Source organism: Drosophila grimshawi, unplaced genomic scaffold (genome assembly GCF_018153295.1).
Source record: "Drosophila grimshawi isolate 15287-2541.00 unplaced genomic scaffold, ASM1815329v1 contig_848, whole genome shotgun sequence".
NCBI lineage: Eukaryota > Metazoa > Arthropoda > Insecta > Diptera > Drosophilidae > Drosophila > Drosophila grimshawi.
In genome coordinates, this window is record NW_025063692.1 from 2,085,692 (window position 1) to 2,104,431 (window position 18,740).

Genomic DNA, 18,740 nt, shown 5'->3' on the forward strand with positions numbered 1-18,740 from the left:
GCGCAGCGTCACTGCAGCAACAACAGTTGCCGCAACAACAACAGCAGCAGCAGCAGCAGCAACTGCTCAACAGCAACAACAACAGCAACAGCAACATTGTAGGCGTCGTTACGCCCACTCTGATAATAGGCAACGGTCCGGGGTCAGAGGGTCATACGGTTTCAGGCGCCACAACGGTTGCTGCATCAGCGGCAACAGCCGCCGCCGCTGCCGCCGCTGCTGCCGCAGCCGCCTCTGCGTCGGCATCGTCCGTTTCGGTGGCAACAAGCGCATCGCTGCCCCACGTGGCATCGCACAGCTTGGGGCTCAGTCCGCAGTCGAGTGCGGATTCGCAGCAGTTCAACATCTTTCCGGCCATCTTCAGCCGGCAGCTGAACTTCTCAGCGGCCGGCGCTTGCGGGCAGGCGGGCAAACTGAGCATGGACGAGCTGCGTCCGAATCTGGTTGGTGGGCTGTTGGGGCTGCAGCAGGCCGGGCTGCTCGAGGATCATGCGAACAGCATGCAGCACGGCGGCGTCGCCCAGGACACCAAGTTCATGTCGTTCCAGGATAATCGCCTAATGGGCATCAGCGGCTCCCACGAGAATCGTCTGCTCAGCTTGGCCTCGTCCGTCCAGGACACTCGCTCGCCGATCACCACGCTGGACAAGTCATCATCTTCGTCGCTCAACCATCAGCGCAAGTGCAGCAGCACACCCGAGGATTTCAGCGCCCTCTATTCCGGCCTGCCCACGCCGGGAATGGACTCATCCTCGCACCATCACACTCCGGCCCACACACCCCCCTCGCGTCTCTCCGATCACACCATTTCGGGTAAGCCCAACTAGCCCAGCTTGCCCAGACAACATCAACATCAACATCCAAAAACCAACACAATAAACAATCCTTACTCAAGTTTATTGTTTGTTTTTTTGTTGTCTGTCGACCTTGATTTGAGATTGTAGCGCAATATTTGAGATTATTTCAAAAGTTTTCATTATAAAATGCTTTAATCAAAAATTACAATTTCCTAAAACATTGTTGATATATTCACAATGGCAATCCATTTAAAATTGTGCTTCAGATTTGTTGTTTTTATAGAAATCAATAATTGATATATCAAAGAATGCCAACATTTAAACAATCTGCGTAATTGGTGGTTTCAGAAAATAAAGCAGGCGATTTGAGCAACAATATTAATTAATTATTAATATACATATATATATATATATATATATATATTAAGTAAAATCAGTTGTGGAAGCAGAGCGTTTCAAGTCTTAGGCAATTATTGTAATATATTATTTATCGAGTCGAAAGACGCGTCTCTTAAAAAAGGAACGAAAAATCTGTGAGATGGCAACAGTGATTATTGACCAATGCACTCACTAATGCACAGTCACACACACACACACACACACACACACATACACACACACACAGACACACAGACAATCAGAGAGTGGAACATTAGCTGCGTATTAGTCTTTTGTGGATGTTTAGGGATCGGAATACAGCTCTTAACCCATCCAACCATTGTCGAGTGCGAACCCTTTGACGCCTTTCGCTTGCCTCTCTTTCTTTTACCATTTCGACTTTGGTTCATTGTTACCGCCATTTGGGCACGCGCCAAAGCCAAGGATTATCGCCTCCTGCCTCCTGCCTCCTGCCTTGCAGCACCTTTCGTCTGACCCCGGTTTCGTGTCCTTTGCCATTTGCGGACATTTCAATCGGCTTAACACAATTGTTGTGACTGTCGAGAGAATCTACTCAACGACTACTAAAGGCATTCAAATTACAGGAAATCAGCTGTTAAGCAGCAGCCAAACTGTCCATCCATTCAACCATTCACTTACCCAAGTACAGCTGAATGGGCATCAAAAGAACTGACAATATATATATATATATATATATAAATATACTATCCAAAAAGATAGTTTGATTTTGCTGTGATCTGTTGGGTGACTAGAATGTAAGTCAGATGGTTAAGATAGGTATCCTTGATCAGCAATGAGCCATCATTTGTTTCTCTTTCAATAGAAAACTAACACCTTCAGTATAAAATAGAGCTGTGTCAAATTGATCAAACTTGTGTAAAATCTTTGTAGATTAGCCAATATAAATGGCCCAGAAATTATAGAATTGGCTTAAAGGTCACATTCAATGGCAACCACAATCATCACTGAAGATGAAATAAATCACATATTATTCGCAATTGAATTAACATAGTCAGAAAGTGTTGAAAATATGTAAAAGATCAATACAACATTCCGATTACTAATGTTAATAACAGAAAATATCGATACTGCGCTCGATACCCCAACTTAAGAATACATTGAATAAAAGTTCATCTTAGTCTAACCGCCAAACCTAGTGCATCACTCAGATAAACATTTAGAAAACATAATGCGTGCATATTTATCAGTTATCAGCTATAAATTCCCATTTCTCAGTTCCTTAAAAGGACAATTTTATCAGATGAGCAGATTTATTAAAAAGCCGCAGCCACAAATAATGTGTTCAGCTATTTGACCTTGCTGGCCAGGCCAAGTAACAAGGTCAAGAGAGTGCAGGAGAGAGAGAGAGAGAGAGAGAGAGAGAGAAACAGAGAGAGAGAGAGAGAGACAGATAAGGGAATAGTTGAAGCGAAGAGGAATGAGAATTACTTTACATAAATAAAGGGCACCTTTTTCAAAGAGGGCGGACGGGGATCGTAACGAGAGAGAGAGAGAGGGAAGAGAGAGGGGAGAGAGAAAGCTTTGTATGTTATTCAATTAGTGTGAACGGCCCCAAAAATGAATAAATAGTTTAAATTTTGTTAACGAGCTAAGCGCGCCAATTAAGCGCCAAGCAGCAGCAGCAGCAGCAGCAGAAACAGAACCAGAGTCACAATTTGACGTCGGTGTCAGGTGTCAGGTGTCAGGTGGCAAGTGCCAGGCGGTGTAGAAGAGGCCATGGCATCCTGTTGAAACTCATGCTGTGCGCGAGTCCGCCCCCGCTCACCTGCCACGTTGAAAGCGTTGTCCCTACTTTTGTGGCCACTTTTGCGAGCTGCGCTTTGACCTTTGCCCCGTAATTTGCCGCCTTTTGGCACGCGACGCGCCGCCAGTTGGCAGGTGGCATCCCAGGGCCCAGTACCCAGTGCCCAGCACCCAGCACCCAGGACTCAGGATCCAGGACTCACGACCCGGCACAAAATGCCAGCTCGATTAATGTGGCAGAGAATTTGCATAAATTATCCCATATTGCATATTCATGTGACGATGACGATGACGATGACGACGACGACGACGTGACCCAAAAGTCTGGACACGAGACGTTGCCACAAAAGCGACGGCGACAGCAACAGCGACGCCAGCGTCAACGTCTTGTGGCCGCAGTGCGGTTAACCATTGTTGTTGTTGTTGTTGTACGCTTTTTGGGGCATAATTATGCAACATTTGTAAGTCAACGCAACAAGCGAGCCTGCAACATACCCGCTAAATATATGCTGCATCTAGTCACCTACTTTAAGGCCACGTTTAAAAGTGCTCCTTAAAACAAACAAATGAAAATATTTTCCAAAATCAATTATAAAAGCCAAACTAATTGATATAGTTTAAAGAAGCAAGTTTTCCACATTTCAACGGAAAATTCTCCTTTCAATTTGAAGACATCTTTCGTGGATCTTAGAGGATCTGGTTAGGAGTTAAATCAGTCTAAATGTGCTTCTTATTTTGACAATTGTATTTGAGCTATGAATCTAGAAAACATAGAATACTTTTTGATGAGTATATTTACAAGAAATATGTCTCAACTTATCCTTAGAAGTTGGCAAAAAAAAAACTGTATAAATTGGGAAAGAAAATGAATTCAACTTTGATTTAAAAATGCAATAATTCGATTATACAAAGCTGTTTCGAAAATATTGAAGATTAAGATTTGCATGATGGAAATACTCAAGCTTAAATTGAATTTCTGTGATTTGTAGAAAACATTTGCAACATTTGTAAAATGGTATAAAAATGTTGCTCATTTTGGAAATAAGCTAAAACTAAGCTGAAAATTAATATGTTTAGTTTAAGAAATATATGAATTGTGTATACATATATAAGTAATTATGAATATGATTATTTTTCTTGCAGCTGAAGGAGCATTCAAGAAGTTGAAGCCGGAACCCAACAGCGGGTTGTCAACGGTTTCCGCCGGCATCACATCGCCCGGAAGTGGACTATCCTCGCTGAGTCAGCACGCCGGCCACACCCCAACCACAGCATCCTGCCCAACGCCAGCCCGACGAAGACATCGAACCACATTCACACAGGTCAGTTGCCCACACAGCCGGCAAGCCAGCCAGCCAGCCAGTCAGCCAGCCCGTATGACACCTATCCCTACTAGAGCCCTCTCTCTTTCCCTCTCTCTCTCTCTCTCTCTCTCACTCTCTTACCTCAATCTTCCTCTCTCTCTCTCTCCCTCTCTTTCTCTCTCCGCCTGTCTCTCTCTCTCTGCCGCTTGGCTTAGTCTGTCTGTGTCGCAACTGCTGCAGCACGTAGTGAGAAATTTTAATTAGATTTCGTGAAGGTTACGCTTGCGATTAAAACTTTGGCATTTCCCAAGTAAACGGCAAGCCAATGACGCCAACAACAACCATGACAACAAGTGGCTGGTTAAGTGTACACTACTGTACACACACCCACGCACACACACACACACACACACACACACACACACACACACACACATAAAGTACAAGCGTTTCAATTATGATATTAAATCATGAATACAAAATAAATTCCATCAGTTCATTCAGCTGCATAAATTGCATAAGTGCTTAAGTTTCAAGTTAATTCCAATAATCAGGGCAAACTTAAGTAACTTAAGTAATTTTCCACAAATGGAAAATACAAGTTTAAGGCTAAATAGTATTTGTTTATTTATTTCATTATTTCATTTCATCAAATCATGACTTTATTGTCTAAACTGAACTGATTTCCAATCCAAAACCTATTTTTGATCAAAACTTTTCATCTCAATCAATTTTCGCATTCGCAGCATCTATCAAAAAACATCAAGTTCTTTTTATTATTTAAGAATTATCTGTATTATATCACACAATATTAATTCAATTGTGCTGAGACAGTCTCACATTAAGGAATTGAAACGAAGAATTCGTTTATCGATTAAATTGACGACAGTTAATTATTGTAAAGCTTGGAAAGGCCAGAAGTGTATCCAAATATAAATAAAATATTTATTTAAAGCTTATATATATATATATATATATATATATAAGGAAATGATTAATCAGCTTTAAGCTCAACAAAATTTTGACTTTGCTTGGTGTTGTCGTCGTCTAAAACTGCATTTGCAGCTTCTAAAACTAATATAGGTGTAAGAATATTATTCTGTCTTTGCCTGGCACGCATTATGTGAATCTATTTAAGCAACCGAGGGTGTCGGGTCATTTTCCAACACAGCATTCGTGTGTCTTTCTAATGGAAATTTGATGTTGGCAACTCTTGAAGTTTTGCCAAGCCCCAAAGTAGGCAACACAATTTGCATTCGTTCTCTGAAAGTGAGCAATGGGAATAGAAAATGTTGTGCCAATGCCAAAGAAAACCCTTCATCACACCAATCTCCTACCCCTCCCCCTTCCCCTTCCACTTCTCCCCATTCCCTATCCCCAAGCTGAGAGCTGTACCCAAAAAAAAAGAAGAGAAGTCTGAGTAAGTTAGTCAGTGTGTGTGTGTGAGTGTGTGTGTGTGTGTGTTTGAGTGCAGGTCATATAACAACAAAGCCTAATTAAAATCCGCTTAATTTCAGGAACAATTAGCGGAACTAGAAGCTGCATTCGCCAAATCGCATTATCCGGATATTTACTGTCGCGAGGAGTTGGCGCGCACGACGAAGCTGAACGAGGCGAGGATTCAAGTGAGTATAACAGCTACTCTAACCAGGGATCCACACACAGATCGTGGGCAAGGACTAACAAGTGCAAGTGGTGGGGTGCGGTGCGGTGAATGTTTAAATTAAGGCTTCTTTTTTTTTGAACAGTTGTTACTGCACCGGCTTCGTGCAGACGCATTCACAATCCACAACTGCGAGCACTGATACGATTTAGGGCCTTTGCCTTCATATGGTCACCAAGTCTACTCACACACACAGCCCCCTTACTGCCTGTGGCGGCACGCCCTATCCGCTGATCATCTCGGTTAGACGATTAGTGTGCGATTATTCCAATTGAATGCTTCGCATTTGGGTGTCGCTCTAAAGTGCTCTCTCCGGGCGACATGGCATCAAAGCCAGCCAATGCACACAAATACCCTAAGGCCCACCTCCATCTCCATCTCCACCTCTACCACCTCTACCACCTCACCCTCACCCACCCCCACCCCCACATCCATTCCCCCTGCACGTCTGCGCTGCGACTCTGTTGCGCTTTCAAGTGCGCCGCGGTAATAATTAATTTATAGTTTTTATCATGACTGCGAAACATGTGAGTGCAGCAGGGGGTGCTGATGTCCCTGCGGTCAGGGGTGAATATTTCCAACCACCACCCGGTCCCCGCTTTGGCCTTACTCCAACGAGCGGTCGAAGATGATGTTTGAAAGCGCCTTTCATCATATTTGCCATTTGAAGTGTAGAGTTACACGGCACAAGGAGCCGACTAAAAATCACAAATTTTACTTGAAAGATTTTCGCTATATATATATATATATATACATAATCAGTGCTTAACATACAACCTTCAACTTTAGTGTTGTAAGACGATGTTGTATTTCCAACATCATTTTCACTTGGCACAAAATAAACACTGAATTATTTTTCAACACAATATCTGAAATCTTATTACTTTTCTAAACTTTTCTAAACTGTAGCTACTTTGAGCTTTCAAAGCACATTTAAACAAATCAAATTAAGCCAATGCTGACATTGGCATATTAGCAATAATAATGAATGCTTGCTCAGCTGAACCAACTAAACATTTTGCTTTTCATCATGCTGAAAGTAAACTAGTTCAATTTAATGATTAGCTAAATATTATTCTGTTCGATAAACAAAAATACAAACTCTTTTGTCTGCTCTCCGTTTTCAATTGTACTCGAGATGAGATGAGTTATTATTGAAAGCGAAATAACATTTGTCTGCCAGCTACCAGCTACCAGCTACCAGCAATATGACATATTTATATGCCAGCCGCTTGATCCGATAATAATGTGAGCTGAATAAGCAACTGATTGATATATATATATGTAGACTTACAATCGGATTGAGCATCTAAAAACTGCACTCGCAATCAGGATATTTGTTGGCGATCAAATGACAGGCAAATGCCGGGCTATTAGCACAGCATAAACCATATTTTTCTACAAATGTTCAAATATTTACACATACACCCTCAGCAGCACTGCACGAGCCTCTAACTCCTCAACCCCTCTCTCCCCGGCGCATACAGCGACCGCAACCCTCTAATAACAAGGCACACACACACACTCACACACACACACACACACACAGAGAGACAGGTTTGAGTTCTGTTGGTAATTTGACGAGTGCGCTTGGCGTTTGCTTACAACTTGACTCTGCCACTCACTTAACAACTACAACAGCAACAACAACAACAACAGCCAGCCACTGCAACAACAACAACAACATGTCATGTCTACATCATAATTCTGGTTGTTGTTGTTGTTGTTGCTGCTGGTGTTGACGAAATTTGTCGTGTATATATTTTATTGCAAATTTAATGCTTGCTTCGAGGCGCGTCTCGTTTTGGACAGGATGAACGAGGTGGTGGTGGTTGGTGAGGGGAGTTAAGGTGGGCGTTGCTAGCCACATCTGCTTGGAAAATTCATCAAGCAGAGATTTTGCCAAAAGTACCAAATTTGTCACATTTATTCCCAAACTACTCGTATGACATTCGAATACCCGAAGAGCGAATAGCGAATTGTGAATGGTGAATGGTGAATGTGAATAGCGAATGCTTGATGCCTTAATTAAGAAATCTTTTCCACCAATTACTTTCAGTCATATTATTAAGGTATAACTAACTAGAACTTAATCAGTGTACAATTCCAATTTGCACTCATCGAATGCATCCGATTTCCCCAACAGCTAAAATATATTCAGAAAAAGAATCCAGAGACTTCAGTTTAGAGTAAAACAAGTGCTACAAACGAGTAAGGCAAATGAAATTGTATAAACATTGAATTCAAAGTCCGAACCATCATTATATCCTTAAATAGTGTACGATAATTTGGTCGTACAATTTATAACACACTGCAGAAGATCCAGTATCGAGCCGTACAAAGATCATATATTCTTGTTATAGCCAAATCCATCAGTCTGTCTTAATGACACTTGGCATACATTGGCAGCACTTATGTCGGACCCGTTTGGAACAGATTACTATATTTAAATTAAACCAACTGATTGCAAGGGTATGTAATCTTTGGTGTCCCCAAGATAACCGTTCTTTCTTGATTCTGACGAATGTTTTAGCTGTGGATAGTTCTAACTCATCTCATCCATAGATTATCCCACAATTACTTGTCAAATCGATTTACTTACTATTTGTTGAACTTCACTAGCTCATTATAACTAATACGAGTATAGCTTCCTGAATTAATAATATATACATATGTATATATGTCTAATTAACCTAGGGGAAGCCCATTAGAACATCGAGAGAGTGTTGACAGAGGAAGTTCAACTCCCTGACAGCTCAGATCTTATGTGCTTTATTTAGATCAAAGAAGACATTCAATTTACTATTTACTATTTGAAAAATCAGCCAAACAAAAACGGGTCCTTGGCAGAATAAACACTGTCAAAATGGTCGTCTCGAATAATTGTTATTATCGAAATCGAATGCTTTTGTTCTTCGATTTACAAATCGAGTGTGTGAATGTGAAATAAAGTGCGATTCTTTCCACTCGCATATTGTATTGTAATTTGATTGCGCAAAAGCGAAACTGTTCTCTCGATTCGCTGCACATAAATAGTGCGAGGCAAAAGATACATTTTTTCAGTGAAATGAGAGACAGAAATGAGAGGCAAGTTCTGTGGCCCACTCCATGCATATTGAATCTTTCGATGTGGCCCAAGCAAATAAACAATAAAAATGCACAAATGGCTATTAACTTTTGTATATTTTCGATTCAATTACAATTGCAGTCGGTTGAAAGCGCAATGATTAAAGAGTTACAAAATCAATCGCAGAAAGAGAGGCCAAAAAGGTTGATTTAGTTTAGTTTCTATTATTATTTAAACAGAATTCATGATCTTAAGACGAAATCATGGGATATGGAACACAGAGACAGAAGAAGAGATAGTGAAAATAGAAACAGAATCAGAAAAATAATAATATTAGCTCTACTTGCATTCCAGGAGTATTTGTCAAAGTATTTGCAATCATCTTTTATCTTAAATATTTATAGTTTTTTAAAATTTCCAACGCCTTAGGGAATCCATAAGAAAATTTATTTAATGTAACAAAAAGAGAAAGAAAAAGAGAACGGATAAAATTAGAGTAAATATAATTAAATAAACCAAAATAATAGTTGAAAGTTACTATATGGATAAAGCTGGAAGTTACTATATAGACACATATATATGGGAAGTTATGTATAAGAAATATGATATAAGTGGTGTTGAAATAATTAATAACAAGTCTCGATATTCCCAAAAGAATTAAAGACAACCAGATTGTATATATGGCGAGTAAAAAGGTAAAACTCCAAATATGAGATAAACGAACATTTGGCAGGGAAATGGTTAAAGTAGCCATTTATGGGACGTGTGTGTGAAACACAATAGCAATTGGATTAGATTAGTTTAGTTTCGCTGCTTCTTTGTAGGTCAACGCACCGCAAACATTTAGCCAAATGTTGAGCTAACTCGAATGCAACAATAACAACAAGAACAACAACGACAACACTAAAGAAGTACAACAACAACAACAACAACAAAAACAATTAGGCTAAAAACCCTAAACGGGGCTGAATTGAAAAAACCAAAGTACAAAACATTGCACTGAACGTTATGCGGGTCAAAATTTGATTAAATGTTGAACGTAAATTAAATTTGAATACGTTTAATTTTCATATTTCCGTCGCGGCAGCAACAACTCTAAGTGTATATATGTATATGTGTGTGTGTGTGTGTGTGTGCGGGTGTGTGTGTGTGTGTTGTGTTGTGTTGTGTATATTTTTAATGCATGGTTATTTGCAGTAATAATTGATATAATTAGTTAGGCTGCCTGCTTATTTAGATTGACCACTTTAGCCGCAGCAGCGCGAGAAGCGCAAAATTAAAATAAAATATTCTAAAATTAATTAAACAAAGTATGCAACATTTCAGACAGATAGATGTAAAGTATTTATTCTTAAAAGAAATTGCGAAGTAAACTCGAATACTCTCTATGAATTAGTATTCTCAGTATGAGTTGGAAAGTTAGTTTCAAAAATGTTTCAATAAAACAAATCTTAACAAAATCGAAAGAGAAAAAAAAGAAATAGTTTAACAAATAAAGTACATCAGATCTGAATAATATAATATATATACGAGTATATATATATTATAGGGCATCTCAAAGAGCTTGTTTTTAAAATTTGTTTTTAAATTTTATTTTTTGTATGTGCATCTATTTGGAGGTGTGTGTGTGCGCCATCAAATGGATCCTTAATTGAGTTACTCCGCCCCCAACACACACACACACACAAACACACTCGCACACACACATACATACAGCATTATATGGACTGGCTGGATAGACAAACTGAGAGATATACACTCAGACCGGGGACAACGTTTCGACAATTTCAACCCTCCAACAAACATCTCATAGCTGATGGTTAAGAGCATTTTTAACACACACACACACACACACACACACACTCACACACACATAAACGTGCTGTACTCTGGGCTGGCATTTTTATGCTGGCAGCCAACCAAATGAAACCGAACGAGCCATCAAGTGGGCTCAGAAAACAACCCCCAAAACAGAGAGGGGCAGGGGCCAAAGAGCCCGACTGCCAGCCCGACTGCCAGTCTGACTGCCTGACTGCCTGACTGCTAGCAAGCTTGTATTTTTCATTAAAACCAACACACACACAGAGAGTTGCACACACATAGCCATGGACAAAGATAATAATAATGATAAAATAAATACAAGAAAAATGCCAAAGACGTCCAAGAAACGACGACGACGTGGAGGAGGAGGAAGATGTCTGACTGCCTTTGGCCCCAGTAAAAGCAAACCAAACCACCACTCGCAACACTCCACTCCACCCCACACCTACCGATTCACCCACACACAAACTACCCCCTGGCCCATCCTCACCCGTCCTCACCCCCTGTGGACTTGTCTGGGCCGCCATTACAGGGCGCTCGCTGCCTTGTAAGTAACTCAAAGCAAGCTGAGCAGCTTTCAAAATGTCGGAAATTTTTACACAACCCCGAACCCAACCCAACCCAACCCAACCCAGCCGAGGCAAGCCTCTAGCCAACCCGCCCACCCCGGCCCCGCTGCATGTTGTCTATGCTTGGCGCGGGCTTTCATCTTGGCAATTTCTTTTTGCCATCAAGACGCAGGACCCACAGCAAGCAGCAAGCAGCCGTCAGCCAGCAGCCAGCAGCCCGTACTCCGGCATCCAAGTCGCAATCGTGAGGACCATCTTTAATAATGTCTAAGCAGCGCACACACACACACACACACACACACACTCACACACACACACATTCTGCCGTCGATGTTTCGCTTACAAACAGCGTCGTCAACTTATTTTCAATTTCAATTTTGTAGATTTTTTCACTCATAAGACGACGACGACGACGACGTCGACAGACAAGAACGCCCCCAGTATGGGGCAAGCAGTATGATGCACGGCATGAGGGGGGAGGGGAGTTCTTACCATTTGCCATTGCCTTTTTTCATCATCCGCTTTCCATTTTCTCCTCTCAGCTGAAAACTGTTTTTTACCCTCACGAGAGTTTTTCAAAGTGACATTTCTTTTTCTTTCTTTCATTTTATTTTTTGTGTGAGGTTTTTTTCTTTTTTTCTTTTTTTTTGGTGAGGAACGTTTGGCTAATTTAAACAACTTAAAGGTCCGGCAACGCTTTAATTGATGTACATTCACTTTTCTTACCTCTTACCAAACTTGTTTGTTGTTGTTGCAGGTTTGGTTTCAGAATCGACGAGCCAAATACCGCAAGCAGGAGAAGCAGCTGCAAAAGGCATTGGCACCATCTGTGATCCCGTCGTGCAACGGCATGATGCGGAACATTCAAGGCTACAGCGTGTCCCGTGGCTATCAGCCCTATCCACACCACAACACCATGAATCGCTATCCACAGGTAAATTGAGCACACATTCAACACACACACACAAACACACACATTTATAATGGGGAACAACTTGCTTTCTTTTTGCACTGCAGGATCTCTTCCAAATGGGCGCCTCCTCATATCCTGGCATGACGCAGCCATTCTCAATGGCGCACAGCACGAATATGGGCTCCGTGGGCGTGCGTCAAGACTCGATGGGTAAGTTCACAATAATAATAATAATAATATCTATCGCTGACTATTTCAAGCGTTCAACCAATCGCGATCGAGCATCAAAAATTGCTCTGATCTCGCAAAGCAATTGCGAGGACGTGTTGAATGTGGCCCGCCACTTGCCACAAACTGATTTAAAAAGCTTGCATTCTGTGCCTTTTAACTGCTGCCACGATCGGGGCTGTTGGAGCTTTCACTCATGCTTCTATGCCACACGGGGGCTTTTGAGCTGTTGGCGTCTGATTTCATTCTCTTTTTGTGGGTGACTTGAAGCACTCAACTCTCTTACCCTGCTCAAAAAGTTTCTCTTTGGAGAGCATTGACAAATCGTTCTTTTAATTGATTTCTTATGGTGCTCTCAGGTTTTTCCCCTCACTATTTTTCAGTTATTGAATAATCTTGTATTCTATACCCTTGCAGAGGGAGGAGATGTGTTCGACCCATAAGGTTTATATATTCTTGATCAGCATCAGTAGCCGAGTCGTTATAGATTCCTTGGTAACTCAATGAAACTGGAACTGGACTCAGGGGCTAGCAGTGAAAGATAACCGTTGCCAACTAAATCAGAGCCGCGATGAATCGATAGGCAGAAGGTAGAAGGACTGTGAAAGGTTATTTTATTGGATTGTATCTGATTATATGCGAAGTGTATATATACTTCATAAATTTGAATCAAAGCCAATTTAAGTCAATGTAAATTTGAGCTCGCCCTTACTCTATAGGGATTTTGTTGTTGATCAAGTTACATACATATATATATATATATATATATATATATATATATATATATACATATATATCAGACTGGGAAATGAGGTGTAAAGTTCCGATTGATTGTTATGATTGTCGGCTGCATTCATTAAGCTGAATGTCGCCGTCTCGACTACTGCCACTGTCATCAAATTTATCAACTGAAGCCATAAACAAAACTCGAGAGATAAACAATGATTGCGTATGGCAACTACACGCAATTGTATAATATTATTATTATATATGCATATTAAATACTAATAACAATGGCAACAAAGGGATGGCTTAGCACAGGGCCAGCTTAACCGGATATTATGAGGCGATAGAAAAATATGGAGACAGTTGGAGAATGGGAAATTGTTGTGCAAAAGGCGACGACGAATGAAAATTCAGCAAATGAATTTCCGGCCAAGCAAGACGAAAACCAAGTCAAGACAACTTTCTCAAGTCCTGTGGCTCCCATGTCTCCCATGTCTCTCATGTCCAGTAATATAAGCACATCCTGTGTGTGCTACATACAGATTTTTGTTTATGTAGTGAATTTCCGCAGCACGGAAATCTTTAATAATTTCCAAAATATACATATGCATAAGAATACCAAAAAAAAAAAATGTTTATTCAATCTACACTTGAGCTAATCTCTCTCTCCCTCTCTGTGTCTCTCTCCCCCTCTCTATCTCTCTCTCTTTCTGGAATACCATATATTTTTCCAGGCATGTCACCGGAGGATGAATGGTATAATAAAAGCCTATCCGCATTGCGCATGAATAGCTCGCATCATCCGAACTTATCGGCACCGATGCTGCAATACCAAACATAATCAAAAACCTTTGACGACTTCTTTTAAAAGATCACAATTCAATCTGGCAACTTTGGAGTGCGATCTTTTAGGAGCGAGTGCGTCAAATGGGCAGCAGCTACACATAAAGTATATACTACACATAGTACTATATACTTATATATATACATATATATATATATGTATATATACATGCATATATTACACATATATATATACACGTATACTTAGTTAGGCATAGCTATAAATCTGTATCTGTATGTATTTAGAACTATTCCTCATGTATGTCAAGTATCAATTGCCTGTATGGATGTGTGTGTGTGTGTGTGTGTGTGTGTGTGTGTGTGTGTGTGTGCCTGTATGTATGTGTGTGAAAATACTTAAGCTATTGAATGTCAAGTACTTTAATTTACGTGTGTGTCACTTATATATATACACATATATATATATATATATATATATATATATATTAATAAAAACATGTACTTTTAAGACTTGTTGATATTTTTCTGTGTAATAATTTTTTTTTTTTTTTTGCCAAAACTAAAACCTTGAAACTAATGCAAAAAGTCGTACTTAAGCGTATTGTAATAGTCAACTAGTCATAGCAACTAAGCGAATTGTGTATTGAGATTTTAGCGTGACATTATAAAAACACAAACCAAAGGCAAAGTATTGTATGATATGCACGAGCACACATACCCTATGTATACTACACAATATTACAAAAAGAAAAAACAAAAAACAAAACAAAAAAACACGAAAAAAAAACGTTTATGGGACAACGCCTAGTATAAGTCAGAGATTGTTAATAACGAATAGATCTAGAGCTCTACACACACCAAGCATTCACCACTAATTCATTCAGCTACAGTCTCCATAAGTAAGGTAATTTCAGTTGTTCTTCAATTTTAACACGCCACTCGTTACTCGGCAATAGTCGCTCGCTGCAGCTTCATAAATATTATCCAAATGCAACTAGTTTAAGCTACTCGCTACTCGTTACTTTATTAGACGAGTATTCGTCGTTGTCAAAACTGGCGAGATCACATCGACAAAGGTAGCGGGAACAAGAGTGCCCATCAACCAATCAATCCAATCAATCCAACAATCCAACAATAGCAATTACAATGGCTATCCGAAAACATCATTCGAAACTATTTAAACTTGTGTAACTAATTATAAGTGGATTTTTTTTAGCTAAGCAATGCATAAGCGAGAGTTAAATTTAATAATTAATTATAAATAAAAACGAACACTACAAATGAAAACTAAATTTAAATCAATGAAAGCATTAAAACCAAAATGACCGCAACAAATACAAAACATAAAATATAACAACAAAAAATATGAAAAAATTACATAAACTATATATATTTAAATACGAAAAACAAAAAACATGTTTCACAAATTATGCCAAAAAACAGCAAAATGAAAAATAAATAAAACTAATAAAAAACACAACAAATTTTTATCATTGCAGGTAATATCTTAATTTTTTATTCATTTATTTCTTTATTTTAATAAATTTGATCTTAATCAGGCTGAAGTGCTTATCAGATTAATAGTTGTATAGGTTCATTTTCTGGCCAAGATTTGAAACCCAGATCGCAGGCTTAACTTCTATTGCAAATTATTATTACATTTTTGCAATTGCTTATACAATCTGACCACATAAGCACAACACGATCAACGATCAACGGCACCAGCAGCAGCAATATGGTTGTGAAATCTGAGTAGTGCAGACCTCAGCAAATTCTCCATTGGCTCCCGAAAGAGATCCCATTGTATTTGATGTGTACGTAACTAAGCAGGAAATTCTTTTGTATACTTTAATATCTACTTCGATTGTATGCCATACGATAGCTCGCATAAAGTCATCAATATATATGAAGGGCTACTGAGGTGAGTAACTTAAATAAAAGTCTCACATTTTCTATCAAATCTACGCTTTCAACAGTTATGAATTACTCCAAAATTGATCAACTGGAAAATGAATAACAATTTGAAGTACTTACATATTGCGTTATTAATAAAACAATATTAATATTTTATATATACACATGAGGAAAAGTTCATAATATGATTAAGGATATGTATATATTATTATGGTATGTAACATTTGTTCATGTTATAGACTTTAATTTTCTATATCTATAATCTATATATCTATATACATATCTATAATATCTTCAAACTGAAATTAGTTCAACTCGAGTTGGTTTTTTGCCATATAACAACACATAAATATACAAACAGTTGTAGAAACCAAAGACTAAAGCTATTATTCAATGATATATTCCATTTAAATTGCCAATATGCCAAGATGTATATAAGCGTTGTAGTTGTATTTATGTCTGTATTTGTCCCATCTCATCGGGTATTTCCTTAACTAGATCTGTAAATGCACACGTGCGCGTTCAATCGTTGGCAATCGATATACTCGTTAAAACAACATGCAAAAAACAAAAAAGAAGGAAAAACAACAACGGCAGGATTTGCCTGGTATGCCCAACCCCCAAAAAGCAAACAAACAAAGAAAAAAAAGGAAAATCAATTTGTGGCTCTGTGCTGCTCTCTGTCTCTGTCTCTGTCTCTGAGACTGTGCCTGTCTCCGCCCTCTCTCAGCGCGAGTGACGCCCCGCCCACAATGTATGTCTGTCTGTCTGTCTGTCTGTCTGCCTGTCTGCCTGTTTGTTTGTTTGTTTGTTTTGGAGTCTATCCATCCAGTTGGGTGTGAGCCAGTCGGGCGACAGGCAACGCTCGAGGAATGGCACGCAGCACACAAAGTAGGCCAGACGAATGATCCAGTTGGGTATTTGAGGGCCGCAGATAAATCGCATCGCTGCATCCAAGAAGTGATTACAATTGATTAGTGCTCGTCAAATGACAACTGTTATCTGCGAACTGCCAGCCCAGTTGCTCCACAATCTGATGCACCTCGTTGCGACTGCATGGCGTATGGGACCCAGTTGTATGCCAGTTGTCCAGCTCCTGTACAAAGGTGCCTTTATTGGAATAGAATAAACACCGACATGCAGATCGATGCAGCGAAAGCATTGTAATTTAATAGATCGTTGACGTTGAGGATGACCGGTGGGCATATTTAGGGGCATCAGCTCCTTGCAGCTCGCACGATGTGGCAGCGGTGACTGTGATTGGGTTAAGGTTAAAGCAACTGACCACGGTCAAGGTAAGAAATGAAACTTCAGCTATTGCCAATATTTAAATCACAGCAGACATCCCATCCAATTTATCGTCTTGCATTTATTTCCGTAATTTTGAATTTATCTATTTTTATACATTTTTACAGAATTACAAAGCAACTAGAAGCTCGGGAGGGAATCGATGAAAGCTCTCTCAAGCAACAGCAACAACAAAATTAAAAGCCTAGTCGAATAAGGCAATATTATTGACTATCAGCCCATTTGGGCTGAGATCTCGTTAAACCACTCGTCTGATTCGATGTTTGCTCAGACTTATTATGGCGCCTAGAAAGAGTAGAGAAGAATCAATAATCGATTTGGACTTTAATTGGAATTGTCTATCGAACGGATGTGCCTCGTTACATTTGTTCTCAACTCGCTTTTATTGTTTATTGTAATTTGTAATGAAAATGCGCATACATCTATTAATTATAATATGTTTTTATTTATGTTTTTCGACGGGCTTTTCGCTTGTTGTATACACTTTGTTAGCATGTGTGTGTGTGTAAGTGTGTGTGTGTAAGTGTGTGTGTGTAAGTGTGTGTGTGTATATGTATATACTTTTATTTAAAACAAAGGCAAACACGAAAAAGAATAATGTTCTAAAAGTTCTAAAAATAAAATTAATGTATCATATATATGCATATAAGAAAATTGTACCATAATAAACACCCGTCATGCTCTGTGGAGTGTGTGTTGTTATTGTTTTGTCTGTATGTGTGTGTTGTGTGTGTTTATGTGAGAGTTGTTGTTGTTGTTGTTGTACACAAGCGTTACCCAAACGAACATACATACATTTATATATATATATATATATATATATATATTTATGCTAAATTACAGCAAGAAAAAAAATGTTGGATGTGTGAGTTTTAGGTTTAACACTTTATAATCATACAATATTCACGTTTTTAATATTAATATTAATATTATATTTATTAAATACATAATTTGTAGTAGTAACTTTTTCTCTACTGCAGTTGCATGTCTGTTCTCGTTTCTCTTGTCCTGTTGTGTTGAAAATGGATCTGCTGCTTCTTAGCAGTCATCCAGCAAAACCATTTGTGTATCTGTCTGTCTGTCTATCTACGTCTGTCTATCTATGTCTGTCTATCTATGTCTGTCTATCGATGTGTGTCTATCTTTCTTGTCCCGTCTGCGTGTGTAAAATTAGGAGACATTCCTCTAAACTAGAAACGCCTGAAATTGCTAGTTTCCATCTACAGTTAAGAGCAATGTCTTCATTTGCAAACATATATATATATATATATATATATATATATATATATATGTGTGTATATATACATGGAATCAAAAAATGAGGATAAAAAAAGAACCTAGTCGATAAAGGATCAGACTGCTCTCAAGTCTATATCATATATCGTGCGATTGTGATGTCTTAAAGAAAGAAGAAAAAACGGTTTACCAACTAGTATTCATCATTGTTAAATGCACCCCAAATC

General features: G+C 39.1%; 1 protein-coding gene across 1 annotated transcript; it reads left to right on the forward strand.

Annotated features, from left to right (window-relative positions):
• Positions 1-392: 392 nt before the first annotated feature.
• On the forward strand, positions 393-14,183 carry LOC6569494 (homeobox protein unc-42). The gene is made up of 6 exons (XM_032741383.1): positions 393-813; positions 4,104-4,282; positions 5,782-5,889; positions 12,142-12,318; positions 12,402-12,507; positions 13,986-14,183. The coding sequence occupies exons 1-6, from the start codon at positions 420-422 to the stop codon at positions 14,090-14,092; spliced, it is 1,071 nt and encodes a 356-aa protein (XP_032597274.1). The 5' UTR covers positions 393-419; the 3' UTR covers positions 14,093-14,183.
• Positions 14,184-18,740: the final 4,557 nt, after the last annotated feature.